At 39.2% G+C, this 22,010-nt stretch overlaps 1 protein-coding gene across 2 annotated transcripts in view; it reads left to right on the forward strand.

Annotated features, from left to right (window-relative positions):
• The window catches only part of ARHGAP10 (Rho GTPase activating protein 10), a 154,216-nt gene that overhangs the window by 129,017 nt on the left and 3,189 nt on the right, over positions 1-22,010 (forward strand). For both annotated transcript variants that reach the window (XM_069780480.1, XM_069780471.1), the window contains 2 exons: positions 13,411-13,542; positions 15,006-15,097. In XM_069780480.1, coding sequence (XP_069636581.1) covers positions 13,411-13,542; positions 15,006-15,097 — 224 coding nt within the window. The remainder of the gene's footprint in view (positions 1-13,410; positions 13,543-15,005; positions 15,098-22,010) is intronic.

Below are 22,010 nucleotides of genomic sequence, written 5' to 3' on the forward strand. Positions count from 1 at the left end.
TGCAGAAACCTAGTGGATTTTACTGTAACGTGTTACAAAATTTTAAGTGTTTTTTATTTAGGCAATGAATATGTAAGTTATTCTCTGTATGATGTGTTACCCTAGTTTTATTTCAAGACACTATTAAGCTACACTTAGATGCAGGGCTATTAAGATTTAGGGCCAAATTTGGGATTTGGATAAATACGCTGTAATGAGTGTATGCTCAGATGCTGTTGTCTAAGAACATTATCGTTGTTAATTTCTTCTTAACAAACTAAATACCCGTTTCCCAATGAAAGTGCAGTCTGTCACTTTCCGCAGATTCTGTAGATGTTCAGTTTTTGAGTGTGACTTCAGCTGAGAAAAAATTGACATTACAATGTTAGTCTTATCTCTATAATACATATTCAAGTTTGATAACACACAAAGCTGAACATAACTTGTTTTTTAAATCAGAAGTTGAACTTGAATTGAATTCTCTGGTTTGCTATTCATACAAACTTTAACATATCAAGACAAAGTTTTCCAGTCTTCAGTGCCAAAAAGATGGAAGGAGCACGTCTGGAGAAAAGATTTGTTACAAGTATTTTCCGTAATGGCATTCTGAGTAGCCTGTTCTGTTGATGAAGCAAGTGTGTAAAATATATTTGTAGGCGTATGTAACACATGAGAATATATTGATAGCCATACAATGGGTTTATATTTCTATATGCACACACAAATACTTAACTGCTGATTAGAGTTTTTATTAGCTAGAACAATATTTTCTCGTATGTACTGAAAGAATTCCTGATTTATAGGTATTTTACATCATGTCATTTCTTCAGTAGAGGAATAAAGTTACTCTTTCCTTATCCTTTTGTACTGTCCACTAGTAGCGGGTAGGATTAACAATAAGTTTTATTTGACAAAAAGAGGTGCATGTGTGGAAAACATGTTGTAGATGGTATAAAACTGGAATGTCTACGAAAGCAAGCATAGCTAATTAAGGAACATAAGGTTAGCAGAACATTGATAATGTCACTTCAGAGAATAAAAGAAGGAAATGTTGGTTTTATCCAGAGGATTCAGGAACTTCAGGTACCTTCAACCTGAAGGAACAGGGCATTTTTTCCATTTGTTAATTTTCCTCAAAAATTATACTGTACTGCTGTCTTGGAAACTTTTTCTGATGGCTTGAGGTTTTGTGCTCAGTTGGAAACAGTGCTTAAACAGTTCTGTTTGGAAGGAAAAGAAAAAGTGCATGGTATGCGGATCTTAGATTATTTGTCAAAAGCAGTTTCTTTCTTCCTCTCACCTGTCTGTGAAGTTTGCTTAAGTGCTACATCTGTAACAAGCCTCGACAGTGACAGAGTAGTTCGTGAATGGTACCTTCTTTCTTTCCTCTACTTTCTCACCCCAGACCGGCTTCTCTTCCCCTTCTAGTTCTGATGACTCAGAGGGCCTTGCCTTAACAACAACAAAAAAACCCCCAAACCCAAACCAGCCCCACTGTATCAATGGCAGAGGTAGATGTGTAGCAATGGAGAATGTACTTGGTGGACTTCAGCAGTCATTGTGCATCATGGGGTCCTGTGGCCAGGGAAAGGCAGTGGCTGACTTGCTTGTATAGCTGTGGTAGCTCTCGTAGCTCCAGGAAATGTCGCATTGGCTGTTGAACTCTGCTTTGGTCGTACATTATTCTCATAAATTGGACTATCCCAGAATTAGGTGGACAATAATCCTTTCTGTTTGTGTAGGATTTCGAAATGTTTTGCATTTTGTGCCAAATTGGAACAAAATCAATCCTTAAAGTCTCGGTATCCTCTCTAAAATAGTATTGCAGGTCTTCACTGAGCTACAGTAAATACCATACTGAGTCTAGGGGAGATGGAAATACAACAGGATCTCGTTTCTCAAGTTTCCGCTGATGTTTATAACACATGGGTGTTACCTGTAAGAGATTGATCATTATAGAATCATATAGTCAACAAGGTGATGGTGACTGCTTTGTGGTCAAAAGAGTTGCTTGCATTGTTTCCAACGGGAGGGACATTGCATTATGGGTCAAGATACATCAGATATTCCAAGGCTGGTTTATATCAGTAGTTTACTTTAAGCAAGATCACGTCATGGATAGCAAGAATACTTTTTGTGGTATTTGTTTTCAAGAAAGGAAAAGCTTGTTTTTTCCTGAATGATAGCTTTTGTCACCATGATGTTTCCTGGCAGAGTTTTTTGTGATGGCATGCCCTTTCCTTGTCCCACCTTTAAAAACAAAAGGAGCTACAGCTTTCAGCATGGTGAGAGGAGCACCAAATGAAGGCAAATACACCCTCACCTCCTGGCTGGCACTAGGAGGGGACTGCATGGCCAGAGTGGTGAAAGAAGCTAAGAGAGCAAGCTTATACGACTGATTTGAAATGTCTCGCAAGGCCCTGACTGCTCAATTGTCATGTCAGTATTTAAAGATGTACTATGCATACGGTGTAACTGGAAGGTGATGTTTCACATATGTGCCATTTTGAAGCCCTGCTAAGCTGTTGGTTTTCATGTCTGTAAGTGTGTGTCTGCCTGATGCTAGATTTTCTTTGAAAGCTCTGTGTGCATCAGACATATGCCCTGTGTTGTCATGTACTGCTGTAGGGATAAGTAGAGAGTTGGGTGATGGTTGGCTCTTACTGCCCACAGCAGGGGTGGTTCTCAGTGGAGACCCAAATTGGCTGTTCTAAGATTATTTTGCACCCTAAACATTTTTCAACCTTTTCCTGAAGATATTTTTAACTTCACACTTCCATCTAGAGCCAAATACTATAAATAAATAGATTTTATTTTTACATACACTCTGTGGTGGAACATAGAGAGCTTTCTTCCCCTGTCAGTCATGAAGTTAGAGTAGTTTATGTAGACACAGGAGTCAAACTCCAAATACTCCAGGATGGCCAAATTACCTTTTATACTTGGTGGAGCACTGTGTCATAAACATGTATTGTTTGAAAATCCCTTCTATCCAGGGATGCTTAGCACAAGCTAATCTCAAGACATAAACTGGTAATTATGGTAGTGAGCTGGATAGAGTATTGCTTCCTTGTAGTGCTCTCCGCTGGTATGGGTGTTTTTTTCCCTTTAAGGCAGAGCAGCAATGGCAATCTCAGTTTAATGTTAACCAAAGAATTTGCATTCTTTCTTTTTCCTCTCTGCTTTAAGTGTCTGTACACACTTGCCCTTAAGCTACAGAAATAACATCGTGCAGCCATCTATCTTCCTTAGGTTCCACTGGAGCCACTGTCAAAGTCTACTTTGCTCTGACAGAGCTCCAGGTGGTTACTGTTTCTATAAGGAGAGCATGTTTCAGACTGTTTTGGGACTGATGTTGGTATAGTTTCATCAGCAGCGCATTCTCAAAATGCGCATTATTTCCCTCAAAGCCACAGTTGGTTCTGGGGAAGAAAACCGAGTTTCCATGTTAGCTGCACCCAGTTCCTTGCACGTTCCTTCTAATTCAGATTGCCACCACAGCTGGCGTTCTGAAGGTAAGCAGTGTCTTCTAGATGAAATGTGGTTATCCATATAGGCATTCTGTAGCAGTTTTCTTTGATCTGTATCTTCTGCTATTTGAGCCACTGGAAAATAGGCAATAATTCCTCTTTCAGAAATTTGCTAGTATAAAAGTTTGTAAAGTAGAATGTACAAATACAGTGATATTTGCCATGTTGTGCTTTGGGTTTAACAAGTAGGTCACGTATTGTAACATTTTATTTTCTCCATAGAGAATTAGATATATTTTGTGAGTTGCCCATAACATTATTCTGACCTGGATTTAAACAAAAAAACCCAGTCCTAACCAAGTGTTGTGGTTTAACCCCCGCCGGCAACTAAACACCACACAGCTGCCTGCTCACTCACTCTCCCCCAGTGGGATAGGGGAGAGAGAATCAGAAGGGTAAAAGTGAGGAGACTGGTGGGTTGAGATAAAGACAGTTTAACAGGTAAAGCAAAAGCCATGCACACAAGCAAAGCAAAACAAGGAATTCATTCACCACTTCCCCATGGGCAGGCCATGTTCAGCCATCTCCAGGAAAGCAGGGCTCTAGGACACACGTAATGGTGACTTGGGAAGACAAATGGCATAACTCCGAATGTATCCCCCTTCCTGCGTTATATGCTGAGCGTGACGTTATATGGTCTGGGATATCCCTCTGGTCAGTTGGGGTCAGCTGTCCCAGCTATGTCCCCTCCCAACTCCTTGTGCCCCCCCACCCCCAGCCTGCTTGCTGGTGGTGTGGGGTGAGGAGCAGAAAAGCCCTTGGCTCTGTGTAAGCACTACTCAGCAATAACTAAAACATCCCTGTGTTATCAGCACTGTTTCCAGCACAAATCCAAAACATAGCCCCATACTAGCTACTGTGAAGAAAATTAAGTCTATCCCAGCCAAAACCAGGACACCAAGCAAACTTCTAACCATCTTTTATCCATAGCCACGAGTTTTCCCCAAACTGTTTTCTACCCTACGATTGCAAATTACCTGGGGAGTTTAGACCCTACCACCCACCCTTTGCTCCTTCCTTCAGAGCTGCTTCAAACCCTGGTTGATCTGAGGAAGGGTTATTGCTAATCTCTCATGGCAAATGAATTTGTATTTTCTTCCTCTCTCTGCCTTTCCTAATAATATTTTTGCTATTTCTTCTCTTCTGGAAGCTGCTGCAGGTTGTTGCTCCCTGCAGATTCTGTGGCAACAGGCAGTCACTTGGCAGTGTTGGTAAGGAAAAGTATTTTTATAAAGGTGTCACCAGAAGCACTAGGGATCCATTGACAACAGATGAGGGGAAAACATAGAGTAGAAAGGGGAACGGTGAGTAAAGAGAAACACCACGCTGGAAATTCAGGAAATAAAACGAGTTGAGATACAAAATTGAGCTATTAAACCAAGAGCGAGGGGAAGAGAAGGACAAAAATACAAACATGTTGTGGCCAATAGCCTGGAGGAGGAGGAGGGAAGTTTGAATTTCATGGAGGAGGAAGAAAAAAAAAGCAGTAGGAGACGACAGGGCTTAACAAGAATAAAACGTCAGGAATTACTTATGTAGGATTTGCCTAGAAAGGAAAGTGGGTGCTCAGTAAGCTATAGTGTGAGTTCATAGCGTATTAAGACACTGTACACTCCTTGCGTGAATACTTAGTGCTGTGTCTGCTTTAAAAGCGGACAAAGCCTGAACTTTTGTGTACGGATGCACTTAATACAGTGCAAGCTTTTTACTGGTGTTGTAAATTGGCAATTTTTGTTTAAGGTATTGATGTTGCTACTTGATCCTTTTTCTCACTTCCCCAGTTAGTGGATGTGGATCTGGTTTGTGGGGTGGTAGTATTTGTTTCTAACACTTTTTTGGTGAAGACTGTAAACCAGCTTAATTAGTTCCCTTTATCCAGCTCATAGTTGACCCACACAGTGAGTTATGCCAATGTTTCTGTGAAATACCTTGTAGCGTCACATCATGGCATAGAAGAGTACACACAGAATATTAGTGTGAAGCATGTAATGTAGTGAAATTCATCCTCTGGCTTAATTTCTCTGTCCTACGCAGCTTCTGGTTCTCCTATTGCATTTGCCCAAAAAGTAAATAAATCTGCCACATCTTTTATGTAGGAGGCTTGATAGCTCTTTGCTGGAGGATGTGACCCTGACATTACTTTCTGCCTTCCTGATTGGCACTCAAAATTATGCACCTTAATCACTCAGATTTTTATTCCTATGGTGTAAAAACCTCAAATTTTTAATAATTCAACATATGTGGTTTCCAAAGAGGAGTTTGGGATTTCTGATATTAAGAAGCTGACTGGCTTTTCTAAGCTAGTCCCCGAGCTGTTTTGATAATAGTGATGGTCTTGGTTTTGGAGATGTGTATTAGAAGGGGTTATGGATAGCTCTTAAAGTGCAGTTGAACTATGGAACAATAGTCGATCTTCCCTTTTATATGCAGTTGAAAGCCAGTGATACATGGTTTGACTTTCACCCTATTATATTATGGCTTTACACGTGCAAACAATGTATAGATAAAGTGATAGCTAAACTAGGTATATAAATCTGTGTCTAATAAATATATCTAAATAAGTGAAGGTACAGTGTAAGTTAGAGTCTGTAAAATACAACAATTTTTTTCATTAATGTTCTGTTGCAGTGAAGTAGGTGATAGTGCAAAAGATGCAATGTCAGACATGAAGTGCTATAATTCAATTAAAAAAGAGCAAGGGGAACTTTTTTTGTGGCTCTTGTGGTTTGATTGTAGAATTTGCTACATGGCTTTGGTTACCTGTATCAAAATTGTTTTCAATCTTCAGCCTGCTTTATATTGTTTAGGTACTATTAAAATACTTTTTTTCCTAATTCTGTTTTATTATGCATTAGAAATTATTACTCCTGAGCATGGTTTTGGGCTTTTTAACATTTATAGCTAACGTAATCTATGTCAAAAAAGGTAATTATTGTAACTGATGTCTCCTCTTTCTTAGAGAAATAGAAGCATATTGTGTCTTAAACCATAGGACCTTGTATTTGAATCTGTCTGAAGTTCCAGGTCCTGCAACAGATTTTCTTCAGAGAAAATATTACTTACTCTGTGTTGGTTGTATAGCCTGCACTCACTCAGCTCCCAATGCATTTTGAATCTGTGTAAAGCTTGGGCATGTCCTACTTCCATCTTCTCCCAATTTCTGCACCTCCTATGATGCTTCTGACTGAAGTGTTACCTTTTTACATCTGGGTTAGGTATTGGACTCTCTTGCTCCCATGTCTGGTCTCCTATGTGTCTGCATGCTCACATCACTAACCTTTCTTTTTTCTGAGGTGCTGCCTTGACAAGAGGTCCTTCCCTGCAGCTGTAGAGCCTATATCCTCTAATCCTAGCAGAACAAGTCATAAGGCAGCTACTTCCTATTATCTTAGAGGGAAAGGAGATCGTGTGTAATACTGGTCTTGAGAGCATTGAATTGCCTTAATTCACAAACTCAGGCTACCTGTAGTAGTTCCAGAATTTCAGAGTAAGGACTAGTTTCTCTCACCTTCACCTTCAGTAATCAGGATGGTGGTGTTCATCAAGCTCTTCACTGACTTCCCAGCGGGCCAGAACCGTTTGTTGATATAAAGTTTGTCTTCAGCCTTTTCTGCAGTGCTGGCTATAATGGCAGCTCACCTCCGATGGATTAGCGTAGGTTTCCCTTATCGCGATGACTGATTCATTGAAAGGTGGATTACAAGTCATGTCCTAAAACACTGTGGACTGCCTTGTGTCTGTTTTCACTTGACCTCGAAATGAACCAAAAAAGCTGAACACTTGGTATTCTCTGGACTCGGTATGTGTTGTAATTAATCTTTCTGAGGATCTTTTTCTGATAAGGAAAGATTTGTTACTGTAACTGGCCCATTGTTGTCATGAGATCTATTTGTGGTTACAGTACAATGCCCTACGCCAGGACTTATCTACAGAGCTTACAGACTCACCCCTCACAGTGCTGGGTTTTCAGAATTGCATCGGAGTCTTCCTTTTTGGTTGGAAGTCCGCTACATTATCTGCATGATCTCTTCTTCAGTCAGATCATGAAAACTCATGTCTTGTTCCTCAGCTGGAGAGTTCATTTTTGGGATCTGTGACTGCAGGGTCCCTGGGTTCCTAGGGAGCTGGAATATGGTGACTTCTGATGGTTGTTCTGGATGGAGCCACGGTGCAGGATGTGGGGTAGCCTTCCTCAAGAAGATGATACTCTCCGAGTATGTGTTTACCTTGTCCCCTTCTCTTTCCCTTCTGCCTTTGGGGTTTTGCAACTGGAAGGGATGGAAAGCAGCCTGTCAAACCTCTTCACTGAGCGTGTATATGAGTGGGGGTGCATGGCTTGTTAAAGCAGTTACGTTTCTGGGCTCAGGATAGTAAGACTCATAGCTTTCAAACTGAATCCCCACCTTGGATGTTGCTGTAGGAGCATGTAAGATGCAGTCCTGACGGTCCAAATACTGAAGGTACTCAAAACCCAGAGGAGAAATAGAAGCACCAATGTAAATAGCTTTTCAGGAATGTGCAAGGGACCAGTGGCCGAGGAAATAATCCAGTCTTTCTTTCATTACTTTTGCAGTTCTTTATTGGTTCTCCCACCACTAACGTATTCTGTTACCCAGCTCAATGGTGTATACATGCTACACTATGGGCATTGTTTTTGGGTTTTTAATATCCGCAGAGGCTTTCAAAATGGTGATGAGAGCCATGCTGTGCAGCATCCTGAGCGCTTTCAGGGTCTTTGTGATCAGGCTCGGAAGAAGCTACCTGTTCTTTGTGAAATCTCAGGCTGTTCAAATTCCCGGTGAGCAAACTGATGTTAAAAGAGCCATCAGATGGCAAGGGAGAGCAGAAATAGTGGTGTTCTGCACATAACAGAAGCCTTGGAGATAGTTATTAATTTTGTTTGACTGCTGAATTAATTCCCATCAGCCTTGTTACGTCTACATCAGTAGACGGCATCTATAGTCTCCTTTAAATTGGATAGTTTCTTTCTGTAGTTTCTGGCGGTGGTGTGAATTTGCAGTTTTACATAAATGAAGAGTGACTTCAGTTTTAGTGTCTTGAAAATTTTTTATAATATGTAATGTCATCATCTTATTTTATTAAAAGATGATTCTCTAACAGCTGCAGAAGGCACAGTCCAGGTACGTAGCAGTGCTCTTTGCTCATTGTGCTTACTTTGCAGTTTGTTTTTGTTTCAGCTGCCACCTCTTCAGTGACTCAGCAGTTTGAGAGCTGGTTTAGCAGAGCAGGCACTTCTTTTTGTACCCTTTTGTTATGCAAGCAGAGCAATAGCCCTCATTTTGCAGCGCCTTTGAAACAGGCATAATATAACTTAGTCATGTGGTTCATACAAAATAGACTTTGCCATCTCCTTTTCTTCCAGTGGGCTAGGCAGCTGGGCTTGACAGCAGCACCGCTGTGCGAGCACAGGGTGTAAGCGGGATGTGTGCTCAGAGCAGGGTGAGATGTGGATGCAACCACTGTGATGAGCTGAAGTTTCTTTTTTTTTTTCCTTCTCTTTTTTCTTTTCTTTTTTTCTTTTCTTTTCTTTGCATGATTCCAGGGAACACAGCCCCCTCACTTTTTTCCTAAAAGGAACAGTAGTATGCTATAAGCTTAGAGAGGTACATACTTCATTTTTGCTTTGTCTGAATTATCATTTAAAAATGCTTTAACTTAGGACAGCTGCTGTAGACGTTAGCTTCAGATTTACCAGACTGGCGTGAAAGATCATTTCGCTAATGTGTTAGCTGCTTCACTGAGACTTCACAATCCAAGTTTAACAAAACCTCTATTTCAGCGCTGGCTGATGTGTTCTGTATAAATGAAGCTTCAGGAATATTGCGTGCATGTTATATAGTTTAAATTTTGGGGGTGGAGTTTCTTTTCAGAGGGAACACGGATGAGGAAAATCTGTCCTGTTTTGTCTCCAGCTTTGCTGCAGCTAGGACAATTTCTAGAATTTTGTCCGTGAATTCTTCTGCTCCCCAGCCTCACCAAGGCATAGGGGTTTTAACATGCAGGAAGATCTTTGTCTGGTGGTGGGGAGTATTGGATTGCATATTGAATCAGAAATAGCCGACACCTTTTGATATACTCTGTCGTTTTATAATGAAACCTTTTAAGAACACTTTCATTGAGTTTGTCAGCCAGACAGTGTGATACGACAGTCATGGGGCTGCCAAACTCGTCTATGAAACAACCCTTTTTTTCTCAAGAGTTGCAGTGCAGATTCTTTTTACAGAATCTCTTCCTCGCTCTCAAGATAAGAGGCTGCTCTTTAGCTGTGTTACCTTAGGAACCAGCCAGATAAACATCCAATAAAATCTTGTTTTCAGGAGTTTGTTTCTGAATATCAGTACAAAATCTCTAGCTTATTTTCAGTAAGGCCATTTCCCCCTCCTCCTTACGCCCAACGTTCACTATGCCAGACAATATCATTTTTTCTCAAAGAGATGGTTATGTCAGGCTTTTTTTTTTTTTTTTTTCTTTTTCCCCTCCCCACAGGAAATGCATTAATTTCGTTTTAGCCCTTAGGAGAAAGGATTTCTTCAACATACCTTCTTAAAGTTGAGATGCAGTAAGATATGCAATACTTTATAATATATCATCACTTTGATAAACAAGGCGTGCTGAGCTTTGTAGCAAGGTAACATTGCTATCACAAGAATGTTTTCAAGAAAAAAAAAAAAAATTCCAGTAGTTTGTTGCTTACACACCACAACATTGGAACTGATTTTTCCTATTGAGTAAAACCTTCTGTTTTAATAATAAAATGAAGTGGTTCCTGAGATAGCCAAGTACAGTAAATAAAAAAACCCCTGAAATTCTAGAATGTGCTTAATATTTAAAGCTATTAATATTTTTTTTTCTTCTTAACATGCTGAAATTATTGCCATTGAAAAATGTTTATTTTCCCCCTGCTGGATCCTATGACATGATGTCTTGCTTGGTGACCAGGAGCTGAAAGTGACAGGCAAATTCAGGAGCCGAGCTGCAGTGCTTTCGCTACAGCTGAAATGTATTAAGGGAATTCATCAAAAGTGGGGGAGGGAACAGCCCAGGGCTCCACGTACCTGCACGTCTGGAGCGTTTTTCCACTAAAACTGTTGGAGTGGCTCAGAATTTGTAGAAAACCTGCCAGTTTTTACATGCTTTTATATAATGCTGCCTGGTAAAGGACAGTGTAGTCTTGCTAGTTGATAGATCACCCTTCTTGTTGTGTCTCTGTAACTTGAGAAATAAACATGCCAGGACGGGGATCTGAACATTTTATTTCATCTTCTGTTCCTTTATTTGCACACCTTTCCTCCTTTTTTTTTTTTTTTTTTTTTGTTCTTTTCCTTTCCTCTCTCAGACACAGCGAGAAACCATCTGGTATTTATTCCAGGTATTCTTGTGAATGACTGTTGCTTTCCTGGGTCAGAGGGTATCTTTTGTGTCTTCTCTGTTCTGAGTATTGTTTTGAAATCATTAATCCTGTGTCTTCCACACAGGCAGTGTGTGTTGTTCTAGAGCTGATCAAGTAAATTACATAGATTAATATGATGCATGTTTCAAGGAAATATTTAACAAATGGAAGATTTTATTATTCACTTGTTGAAAACCAAACAACACACATCTGAGGTATGCGCTAGAGAAGACCACTTGGTAGAATATTCTTGAATCATGATTAGTTTGCATTAGAGATATTTTAATGCGCTTCTGGTAATATACTTGGAACATTATTTTTCTATTTTCTGTAGTTTTACAGGTTACAGAAATGAGCCTGACACCAGTCTTAATGTTGGAATTTATTTGAATTGAATAAATAAGAGCACAAGGAAAATGTTTTTTTCTTTAAATATCAGGATTTTTTTAACTGTAATAGTTTAGTCTATGCAAGTAGCATACTTTTATTTAATTCACTTTTGAAAAAGGTTCACCTTCTATGTTACTGAGTTAAAATTAATTCTGCACATATACATTATGTGCAGAATGAGGGAGAAATAATTACTTTCTAGCAAACTTTATAAACTTTACAGTACCATTGAGAATTTTTTTATCCTCAGTATTTAGAGAAAACAATACAAATGCCGGTGGTCACTGTTTGTTTTTCTTCTCTGAATGAAGTCACTTTTAGCGGAAGGTTTTGTTTTACCTGGGGAAGATTTTTCAACGATTACATAAAAATGGGAGGAAGAGGACAAGCTCAAGTAAAAGTAAAACCCCAAATTGTGTAGGTGCTGGTCTTCAAAGCTGTGTAATTATTGGAAGATAGAAATAATTACGTAGTGGAAGATTCAGACTTCCACTAGTGAAGCAGACTAGATGTCCTCTTCCCAAAGTTAAGCATGAAATATGTTTCTAGTCAGCACAATTCAGCTTTTCATTCAGTTTACTACATTTGATTCCTTCCTTTATTTGGTAAATCTGATAGTTTTAAAAGCAGAGCATGTTTTGATAAACCCTTCTGGTTATGATTCCAGTACATTTATGTTTCATTTTTATTAGTGGAATTAACTGTAGAATGCTGTTTCTATATGCTGTGAATTCCAGTTTTCATCCAAATGCTGCTTGACACAGGTCCAAAGGAAAAGCTATTGTCTTGTTAAATAAGGAATGTGCCATTCACCATTTTATAATGTACTAAATTTAAAAATTAATAATAAAAATAAATGTCTGCTTGACTATGTAATTGCTAGAATGACTATGAGATATATTGGCTAGGAAAATCAGTTTGTAAAAGTTGAATTTGGTTGTAAACCATGTTATGCAAACCAACAATAGTGATCCTTTCTTCTAGAAATTAGATATCCCAGTGTACAAGAAGATTAAAATAAGCTACGTAAGTTAGGTTTCCTGCTTTCTTTTATTAATTTACAGTTATAACTGGGGTGATTGTTGATCCCTTTTTTGCTTTTGGTCAATCCACCTTGATTTAGGTGTGTATTTATACCCCCCCAAAAACCTTCTTGACTGGATTCCTAGATTTTGGTGATACTTTACAGATTTGTGCTATCTAAGAGGTTAATCTTGGAATAAGAGGAACTGATAAAATGCTATATTGTGAAGTTTGTACTAATGGGTGATGATTCCTGTGTGAAAGCTGTGTGCAAATGATTCTGATTCTGTTTCTGCTTAGGAACTGCTTAAGTCCAGCTCTTTGTTCCAAAGATATGCTGACATTAAATGTTTGGACTATTTGTTGTTTTGTCCATGCAGTGAAAGACAGCCTTCCAGTGCTGGAATGCTTTAGTTCTTTAAGGTGTAAAATGAGGAACATCCTTTATGTTGGGGAGGACTTTGTGTGTTTTTCAATGACTAATAAGTTTTAACTTTGGCTGCTATTTCTTCTCCTCTTGTGGCAACTGTGTTCAGCCATTAATTTAGTACACATTTGAACAGTGTGTTCGTGAGGGCAGCCACTGAGGCAGTATCTATGTTGTTATGCGAATGAGATCTCAATCCAGAGCCAGCATCATGATCCCAGTGTTGTAATAGCTGCAGCCTCTTTTGAAATCTTCCCAGTCGTACATGCCTTAGTACAGCACTGTGAAGATTTTTAAATAGATTCATCAAAACTTGTAAAGGCAAAGTGGCAGCTCAAATAATAGTCTGCTATATGCAGTTTCGTTGTATCTATTAGATAAGGAATGTGGAATTTTGTTTCTTTATTGGTTATGTCATACATCTTGGGTGATTCGTCTTAGCTTAGGATGTAGGGCATGTAGGAGAAAGACTTTCAAGGACGAAATGCAGAATCATATGATGGCCATGTCTGCAAAATCAGCTCAACATTATTATTGGGTTTGAATTTGAGGATCTAACTAGTTATGTAGTTATGAAGATTCAAACATTTTGGTATGAAAAGAAATTTTACTTGCCTTGTTAATTCTGCCTTGCATATATTTCCTCTTAGTCCTGGTCAAAGCCGCCCGTCGATGGTCTCATGGATGAATACTCCGTCTGCTAACCCAGCTGCCACAAATACTGCACCATCCACTTTCTTCTTCCCTAACCCTGCCACTGGGAGTGACAGAGCAGTGGAAAGGTATGATGTGCACTTCAGTTTTTGCTGCTTATTTAATTTGCCTCCTTTTTTCTGTGTCTTTTTAAAAATAGCTAATTCATGTCTTCTGCAGTATGTGAATGATTATCTCAAATCAAGAAATGCAACCTTAGCGATTTTGACAGAATAAAATAACGGTCTACTTTATTTTTCCTTTGAACACCTTCCTTGTAGAAGGCACCCAGCTTGAGCCAGTGGCTTGTTGGTTAATACAAGCAGACTTTGATTTGGGTGGTTAATTCATAGAGTCTCTCTACTGCAGTGATTCTCTTACAGTGCCTTTTAAAATACAGATTCTTTCTTTTCTGTAGCCACCCATGTCAAATTTAAGTTTCTCAACCTAGCCTTCTTGCCTCTGAAAGATTTCCCCATGTCTTTACCTGTCTCTCTGGTTTCAATCTTTTTTTTCACTCTTTTGGCCTGCTTTCCTTCCATCCTGTTTCTGCTTCCTTCCATGTTGTCCATCTTTTGAAGTACTTTAGCTTTTTCCTTTGAAGGTCTTCACCATCTTAGCTTTTTCCCTCAAGTTTTGTAATATTTGCTTTACTAATTAAAGTAGTTGGGTATGTTCATAAATTCTTTCCAGCACTTTGTAACAAAATTCCATTTCTCATTACTGGTAGCATTTTGCACCAGAACTGCATTGTCTGTCTGACTGCAAGTTCCTTGGGGCAGGGAGAATCTTTCCCATTGTTTTATGTGTAGTTGTTGTTGCCTGGGCTCAACAAAAGATGATTTAATGGTGTGGGTGCTGTGTCTAAACAAAGCATCATTGGGCAGCAGCAAACTGTCAGTTCGCAAAGGCGTGATTAAGTAAGACGTGCCAAAAATACTTATATTTTCCAAGATCTCTGCTTATGGTACTTGGAGAAATGAGTACAATGGACAAATTCATATCGATGGCTTATTACTGAGCATCCTGAGAACACCTCTGAAAGACTGCCTGAAATGTTAGAAATCTTACTGCGTTTAGGACAAAACAGCATCTTCAGCCTAGCCTAGTAATTTTGTATTGTAAGCAAATATGAAAAGGAAATTCTGTACAGTAATGGTGAAAAGCTGAATTGCAAGATTCATGAAGAAACATTTCAGAAGACATAATGATGATTAGTCTACAAATTAAGTATAGTACACTTTGCCTACTATTGATTTAATTACTGATTAGCACTTGGCAAAATTTTAACTGTAGCTGAAAGTCGAGTTTAACTACCATAAAAACAAGTGTTCATAAAGTTGGGAGTATGATATTCAGAAATGCTGACAGTAAGCTGTGAAGCTTCAGCTTTGGCATTTGTGTGTATGAATTATAAGCCTGTAATAATGCATGTGAGATTGTGTTTAAAGTTTTAGTCATCTCCAAATGAGAATGGAGAGAGGATGGTTGAGAAAGGCAAGTGTCTTTGTAATACTCAAAAATGACTATAGTTTATAATTTCATTTTTCAGCATTGCTCACCGAAAAGCAAGAGCAGTTTATCCATGTGAAGCAGAACATAGCTCTGAATTATCATTTCAGATAGGAGCAATTTTTGAAGATGGTAAGTACTGCTTGAGTAAATATAAAGCAATGAAAAACAAATTGAGAAAACTGCTAAAACGGCTTTGGATAAAAATACAAGCCTAACTGCTATTCTGCCAACATTGCTGATGGCACACAGTTGGTGACGTAGAAGATTTCTGGTACGCAGAAGCTACTTAGCATGTACTTAGCACTGTGAGGCAATGCCTTTTATATCGGGTGAGTAGACACTTTTCAATTTGTCTCATTTTTCAGCAGCATTTAAATGTTTTGTAGTACCAAAAGAGGTGATTCAGCAATAACATCTTGGCCTATGAAACTGTTTTTTTAAATATGAACTATCATTGTAAAATAGCATTTGGGCTTTCATTTAAAGAAAAAAAAAAAAAACCCGTTTAAGGATTTTCAAGCAGGCAGAGCTCCAGGTAAATCAGGTAATCACTGGAGAGAAAAGGCAGTGTTTATTTTTTGGATCAAGGGGTGCCTTAGTGTGTGTATGTACTTACAGAAAAAGGAATATTCACTGAGGTGCAGAATGAAGGCCTGTGTTTAAAGATTTCTATGGACCCAAATATAGTATCACACGTGAACATCCAGAAGGTGATTCCTGTGCTCGAGACTGTGTTGCTTCCTCAGTTAGCTTCCATGGCTCTACTCTTCAGCAACTGCACAGGGACTTCAAATTGATAGGAACAGTTTTAGTTTTTAAACCTTATGCCAATGACTACTGTAATACAAACTCTGAAGATGCAGAAGATGACGTTAGAGCATAGTTTCTTCCTATTGCAAGGAAATTCCTATTATAAGAATAAGAGATGGTATGGAATGGCTCAACAGGTCCTGGACAAATTCAGCAATTCTTGTCAACTGAATGAAATTTAATAATAATTCTAAGCAGAAATTAATTCATAGTAACAGCACGGTAAGACTGTTGTTTGTTACAAGACCTTGATAAAAAAATACATTCATGCTAAAAACCGGAAGACTCTATAAGTTTGGCCAAATCTTCATCCAAATTTTGTGCAGACTAGGGTATTCACAGTCTTCTGAGAATTACACTCCTAAGAACCTTGTGAGTATTGAGACCGGTATTTTAGTCTTTCAGTCTGTCTAGAGGCAGGGGGATAGTTAGAGGCATACTGGCCTCTAAAGAGTCTGGAAATTCTGCAGTGATGCCTTTTTTCTTCTCATCCATTGTCAGCTTTTAGCTTGCTACTAGGTCAGAAATCTGATCTGTGCTTTCCAGAGGGAAAGTGGTATTTAATTCTGTATGACCAAACGCACTTAGGGGATGTACTGCCCAGTCATTCAAAGATCACGTGAGAATCTTTGGTTGGATGTCCAGTAAAGGAGGAGTATTCCAAATTCCCAGTTTACATCCAGCAGGAAAAAGAGAAAAGTACACAGTCTAAAACCGCTGGAAAACATCAACCTGCAGGCATTAAAAAGCTAACTAAACATGTCTTATATTTCCCAAAATGCACCCTGTTAACTCTGTTAGCACTGGATCAAAAGCGTGTGTGGGAAAGTTTGTCTCATAAATGAAAATCTTTTCGTCCTGTCCTCCCCAACCCCAGTAGAATGTTCCTAATTTGTTTAATGAGCTGAAACAAATGGGATGCTCAGCAGAATTTTTTTTTTTTTTTTTTTTTTTTTTTTAAGCATGGATAACAACAACAACAACAGAATTGCACAGACATAGGCATCTCCTTCCCCTTCTATGTGATGCTTATTTTAAAGCAGACAGAGCATAGGACATTCCTGTCCTCTCCCTCCTCCCGAACAAGTAAATAGGAAGCCTGGTCCAGACTTCAGTTCCGCTTGTTTTGCAACAAGCAACTTCCACTTGTAAGGTGGTCTGGGGTCCCCACTGGGTTCTTCCCTACTAGCACCCACTTTACAAAAATAATACTTGATGTTTCCTATTAGAGCTGCCTTGCAGGCAAATCACGTCTGAATCAAGTTAGGTGGGAAACCTTTTAAAGATGAATTAGCTAAATGATTGCTCTTTTTAAAGTCTCTAACACCAGTTATTTTAATTTAAGTTTTTTAAAACATGACTGATAGGGATCTTCAGCAGACATAAAACTGTGTACAGGAAAAAAAAGCTAGTGCATGGGGGAAAAGATCTGATGCATAGAAGAGAGGCATTTCTAATGCAGAACAGCAAGGGCTGCACACCTGTTGTGTTGGCATGGGATAAGAAAGTCTTTCAAGAAGCAGTTGCTTGTGTGTCGCGCATTTGTGCGAGAGCAATGTTAAGATTCTTTTCTTGTGCAAAGAGATTGCTAGAAGTTACAGCAAAGCTGCCGTGGTTTTGGTGCATTACAGCCTCAGTTGAGTTTTTCAGCTAGAGAGTTGAATTGTCCAAGAACAAGTACTGAATTCGACTCATTGGCAGCTGTGGAGAAATGTTTCAACTGTAAGCCTCTTTTTCCATTTCATCATACAAACAAGGTTGGAAGCTTGGGAAAAGGCTGTGTGGATTGCATTTTGAAAACCTAACTGCAATTTCCAATGGGAAAGATCACATTTCCTTAAATACTTTTGTTTTGATTTATTCCACTGTATCCTGGTTATTTTATAGGCACTGTCCTTGCCCTGCAGGGCTTTCAGCCTAACGTAGGCTGTGGGTTGGCAGAAAAAAAAGAGGAGAGCGTACAAGTAATAAGGCAGTAACTGGACTTATGTAATAACTTAATGGTCATTCCATAATGGTTCCCAATAGGTTATGTCATGGATGGCTCTGTCAGCATAGAAGGGTATGCTCATTAAAAGCGCACACCAGTCTCCATATTTGAAACCTCTGAAATGCCTTTTCTTTTTGCACTAGGCACCCTTGTGTCTATGCTGGGATCAGATTCCAGTGAATCAATTCAGGTTCTTTAGTTACTCAATTTAAATTCCCATATGCCCTAATAAAGCCCCCAAATGAAGAATTAAAGTAATAATACATCAATTCTGCAGCTCTACCAATAACCTTAACTATCAAAGTGACAACGCATCAATCAAGTTGACATACAGCTAGTATCAACCATTAAAGTAACTGTTAAATTAATGTCTACTAAAAAGTGCTGCTTCCATTAGTGAAGGTTTTATCTGTCTCTCCTTTCTTCACCCTGCCTGTCTCACTTTTCTAATACTGTCTCTTTCACCTCTCACTGTTTGTTTTTTTTCCTTTCTCTTCCCTCTCTTTTCTGCTTTGTTTCCTTCTTTTTTTGTTTCCCTTCCCTGTTCTTCTGTTTCGTCTCTCTTGGTCCATAGATGTTGATTGCAGCAGTTCTCTCTTACCTGTTGTTATCCTGGATGAATCTTTCTGGCTGCTCTAGCCTGAGACAGGATAATGGCATTTAGTGAAATACAGTCTAGCACCTGTCATAGCTGCTAAATGTAATATTGGTGGAAGAAGGTAAGAGTTTAACCTTTACTCCTGTCTCTATTTCCTGTTTCTAAATGGTGAAAAAAAAAAAAAACCAACCTGTTTGTGTCTCAGGATGACAAGGTTAGATTTACTAATATTTTAAATTAAGCTTTACATCACGTGATAGGAATCTGTATAGAATCTGAACATTTGCATATTCAGGTGTTTTTAATATTGCATGTACATTGTGCTACCCCGAATCCCACACTCTTTCCATTAAAGTGTCATAGAATATAAACGCTAAGGTGCCATCTGGTAAGTTAAAAAGAAAAGGCAAAGTTTTCTATTTAATTGAATTGTGTAAGAAAATGAATAATGTAATCTGAACAATATCCACTGTTGTTTTTTTTTTGTTTTTTTTTTTTTTTTAAATCTTCAATTCAATTTACCTTAGGCTGTGCCAATATTTTTATTTCCCAGTTGCTGCAGGCTATATTATTGACAGCACGTAACAATATAATTCAAGTGGTTAGAGGCAAAGCTTGAAGAGTTTGCAGCTGGATAAGGGCACATATGGGAAGAAGTAGAGTATGATCTGAGATTGTGAGAGACATATGCTGGCTGTATATTTTTGTTGTTGTTGAAGCAGATATTCCCAATAATCATGGAAAGAATAATCAGACTGCCTGGCATTGAAACCTTGCCAGCCTTGGAGCCAAGTGTTATTAAATTTCTGGTTCTTGAAAGAGACTGCTTAGAAGTCAGTAAATGGGAATTTCACTAGGGAGAAGTGTTTTAGATAGGGTAAATGGTGTTTAACAACAAAATTCTTGGCAGTATTGCTAGCAGGAAGGCTTCCTGAAAACTTGTCAAGATAGCTCTCATCAAAGCTTTTTACAATTTTTAAAATCAGCTTTTAGGGGAGAGAAAATAGGGGGAAAACTGAGAAAATGTTTTGTTATAGTGATTTTCCTCGGGAAAGGTGTGGCACTGATTGTCCGTACCAAACATAGAAGGAATGCAAAAAGCCGTGTTCATACAGCCCTTGTCATTGCCCTCTATCTTTCCCAGTGTAACAAAGTGCCAGCCTTAGTTAATGTCCCTGGTTTTGACTCCAAGGCACTCTCTTCCCTCTTATTGATGCTGTGGCTTCTGGACTGTCTTTATGGTACTGACAAATGAAGCATTTACATCAAAGAGAAGTAGTACTCCTAAAATACTGTATTGCAACGTATGTGCAAATAATTCTTTTGTTGAGGTAAAAATGAGGATAAAGCTACTTCTTTGTGCACCTTTCATCTGTGGATTTCAAAGTACTTGGAAACATTTATGTGCGTTAATTATCTCCATTTTACACCTGGAGAAACTGAGTGTACAGGCTGTGGACAGATGTTCTCTTTTTCAGCTATCTCCGTGCCATTTGGAGGTAGTTACCTCAAACTGCTGCTGAAAGTTTCAATCACTTCACCAATAAAAAGTACTAGACGAGCACTACCAAATTCCTACTGACTTTGCTAGAAGTTTTAAAAAGTCACTGAAGGTAATTTGACCCTAACCAGTTTGACTTTGCTCCTGCCAACAGCGTTGTGGAAGCAGTGGTCTCCGGAAGAGAAAAGTTAAAATGGAGGATGTTTAAACTGACACGTTTTACCTCGGAGTTGGTGTCTGGGGGGAGGGGGGGGGGGGGCTGCCAGAGATGTTCAGCTCTCAGGTGGGATGGGAATCAACTCGGGAGGAAAACCCCAAGTCTCAATGTCTACACACAGGTCACCAGGTTATAGTGCAGGGAAATTGGCAGCAACTCAGCTGACCAATCACTTGCCTCTATTTTAGAGTAAGCCAAATTATTCTGTGGGCACTCTCTCTATTCGTTGTATCGACTAGATCTCCACCAGCTGTGATAGGAGCTTAGGCACTTATATATAGGGAAGTCTCCATCTGCAAGCTGAATTCCACCTTCACTAATTTGTCATGGTGTATCAGTGTGTTTGCTTTTGTCCACAAGCCTGAGCCCTTATAGGCAGACCGTTTTATTTGTGGTCACACGGTAAATCTTTAGCAGAGTCAGGAAGAAGACCCCTTGACTCCTAGCCCTGTGTCCTGTCTGCAAGATAATTCAGCTTCTCACAACATTCTTAAGGGAAACAGCAAGTTTGTAAATTTCAAATTCCATGCTAACCCTAACCATGCTGAATGTGTATTTCTGTGGTCAACTTTACCCATAGGGACTGTTTCAGAAAGCCATAGGGATTTCTAAACACAGAGGGCTTGCAAGCACATTTTGTTGCTTTAATTTAATTTCTTGGTGAAAAATTAGCCAGCATGATCGAGTTCTCTGGAAGTGTATTCTGGTGTTGTCATAGCTTTAGCAGTGAGATTTCTGCTGCCCACAAAATGCAGTCCTCGTTTATGTAGTTTGTTGGGGTCATTACTTTGTTTGGTAAAGTAGTCCATCAGAAAGGGAGGCCGCCTTGTGCCAGGCACCATGCATGTTAGATTGCCTCCCCAGTTTGTTTCCTCCCGAAACAGCTAGTTTCCACAAAGGTGTGGAAATTGGTGTGAATCAGTGTCTGATTCAGTCCTGCTAAAGTTAGTGGCACCTAGGCAATGAACTAATACCTCTGTGGAAATGAGTCTTGCTCTCATTTGTAGTCGACACCCGTGAAACTTGGGAGCTGCCGAAGTAGAACAAGGTCTGCTAATAGCATTGGGTGTCTGGGAAGAGCTGCTTACAAATTCTATGTATTTGCAGTTAGGTAATCACAACATTGGCAATATTGAAGCCATTTCCTATGGAGAATACAGAAAAGTAAGAAGAAATGCTGCAAATGCCAAGTTGACCTTATTGTGTTTCTTGATTAGATGAAATCAAAAAAGCTTTTAGAGATCTCATTGCAAGTTGAAAGTCTGTTGATTTTGTTTGTCCATTTGAGTTGGCGTGATTGTTCTGTAGCGCTTGCTGTCATTACTGATGGTCAGACATTCTCCTTCTCTACGCTTTGCCTCCACTAGAGTGGGACTGCTGAAATGGCCTTGCAGCAGGTATTCAGGAAGCTGCCATCCCACTCGGAGGGGCTCCGTATCTTTTACGCTACAAGTGTTTTCCCCTCCTGTCCCTAGCCAACATAAGACTTAGTCCTATGGGATGCTTGGTCCAATAATGAGTTGTAGTTTTAAGGCCAAATATGTGGTTTCTGCAGCAAGGTATTTTTAAATGAGGCAGGCCTGAGAAAGTGCTGAGAACTGTAATCGTTGTTGACGGAGGGGGAATGACAGAAAGGGGACACTATGGAACATCTTCTCTTGAGCAGGGTATTTTTTCAGAAATAGCCCATGTCCTGGGTTTAAGATGAGCTGTGCTTGAGAGCAAAATGTCTTTTGTGTGGTAAAGTGTTTTTTATTTTAAATGAATGCTGTTGTACGCTAAACCTTGGAAATGGATTAGCAAAGAAAACAGGATCATTAAAGCAGCTTTACATTCGGACAGTTTCGCCATTAATATAATTTGCCTACAGAAGTCGTCAGTGATGTACATGGGTATCTTAACCCTTCTTGCATAAGGTGATTTGAA

Source organism: Haliaeetus albicilla, chromosome 1, assembly GCF_947461875.1.
Source record: "Haliaeetus albicilla chromosome 1, bHalAlb1.1, whole genome shotgun sequence".
In the NCBI taxonomy this organism is placed as follows: domain Eukaryota; kingdom Metazoa; phylum Chordata; class Aves; order Accipitriformes; family Accipitridae; genus Haliaeetus; species Haliaeetus albicilla.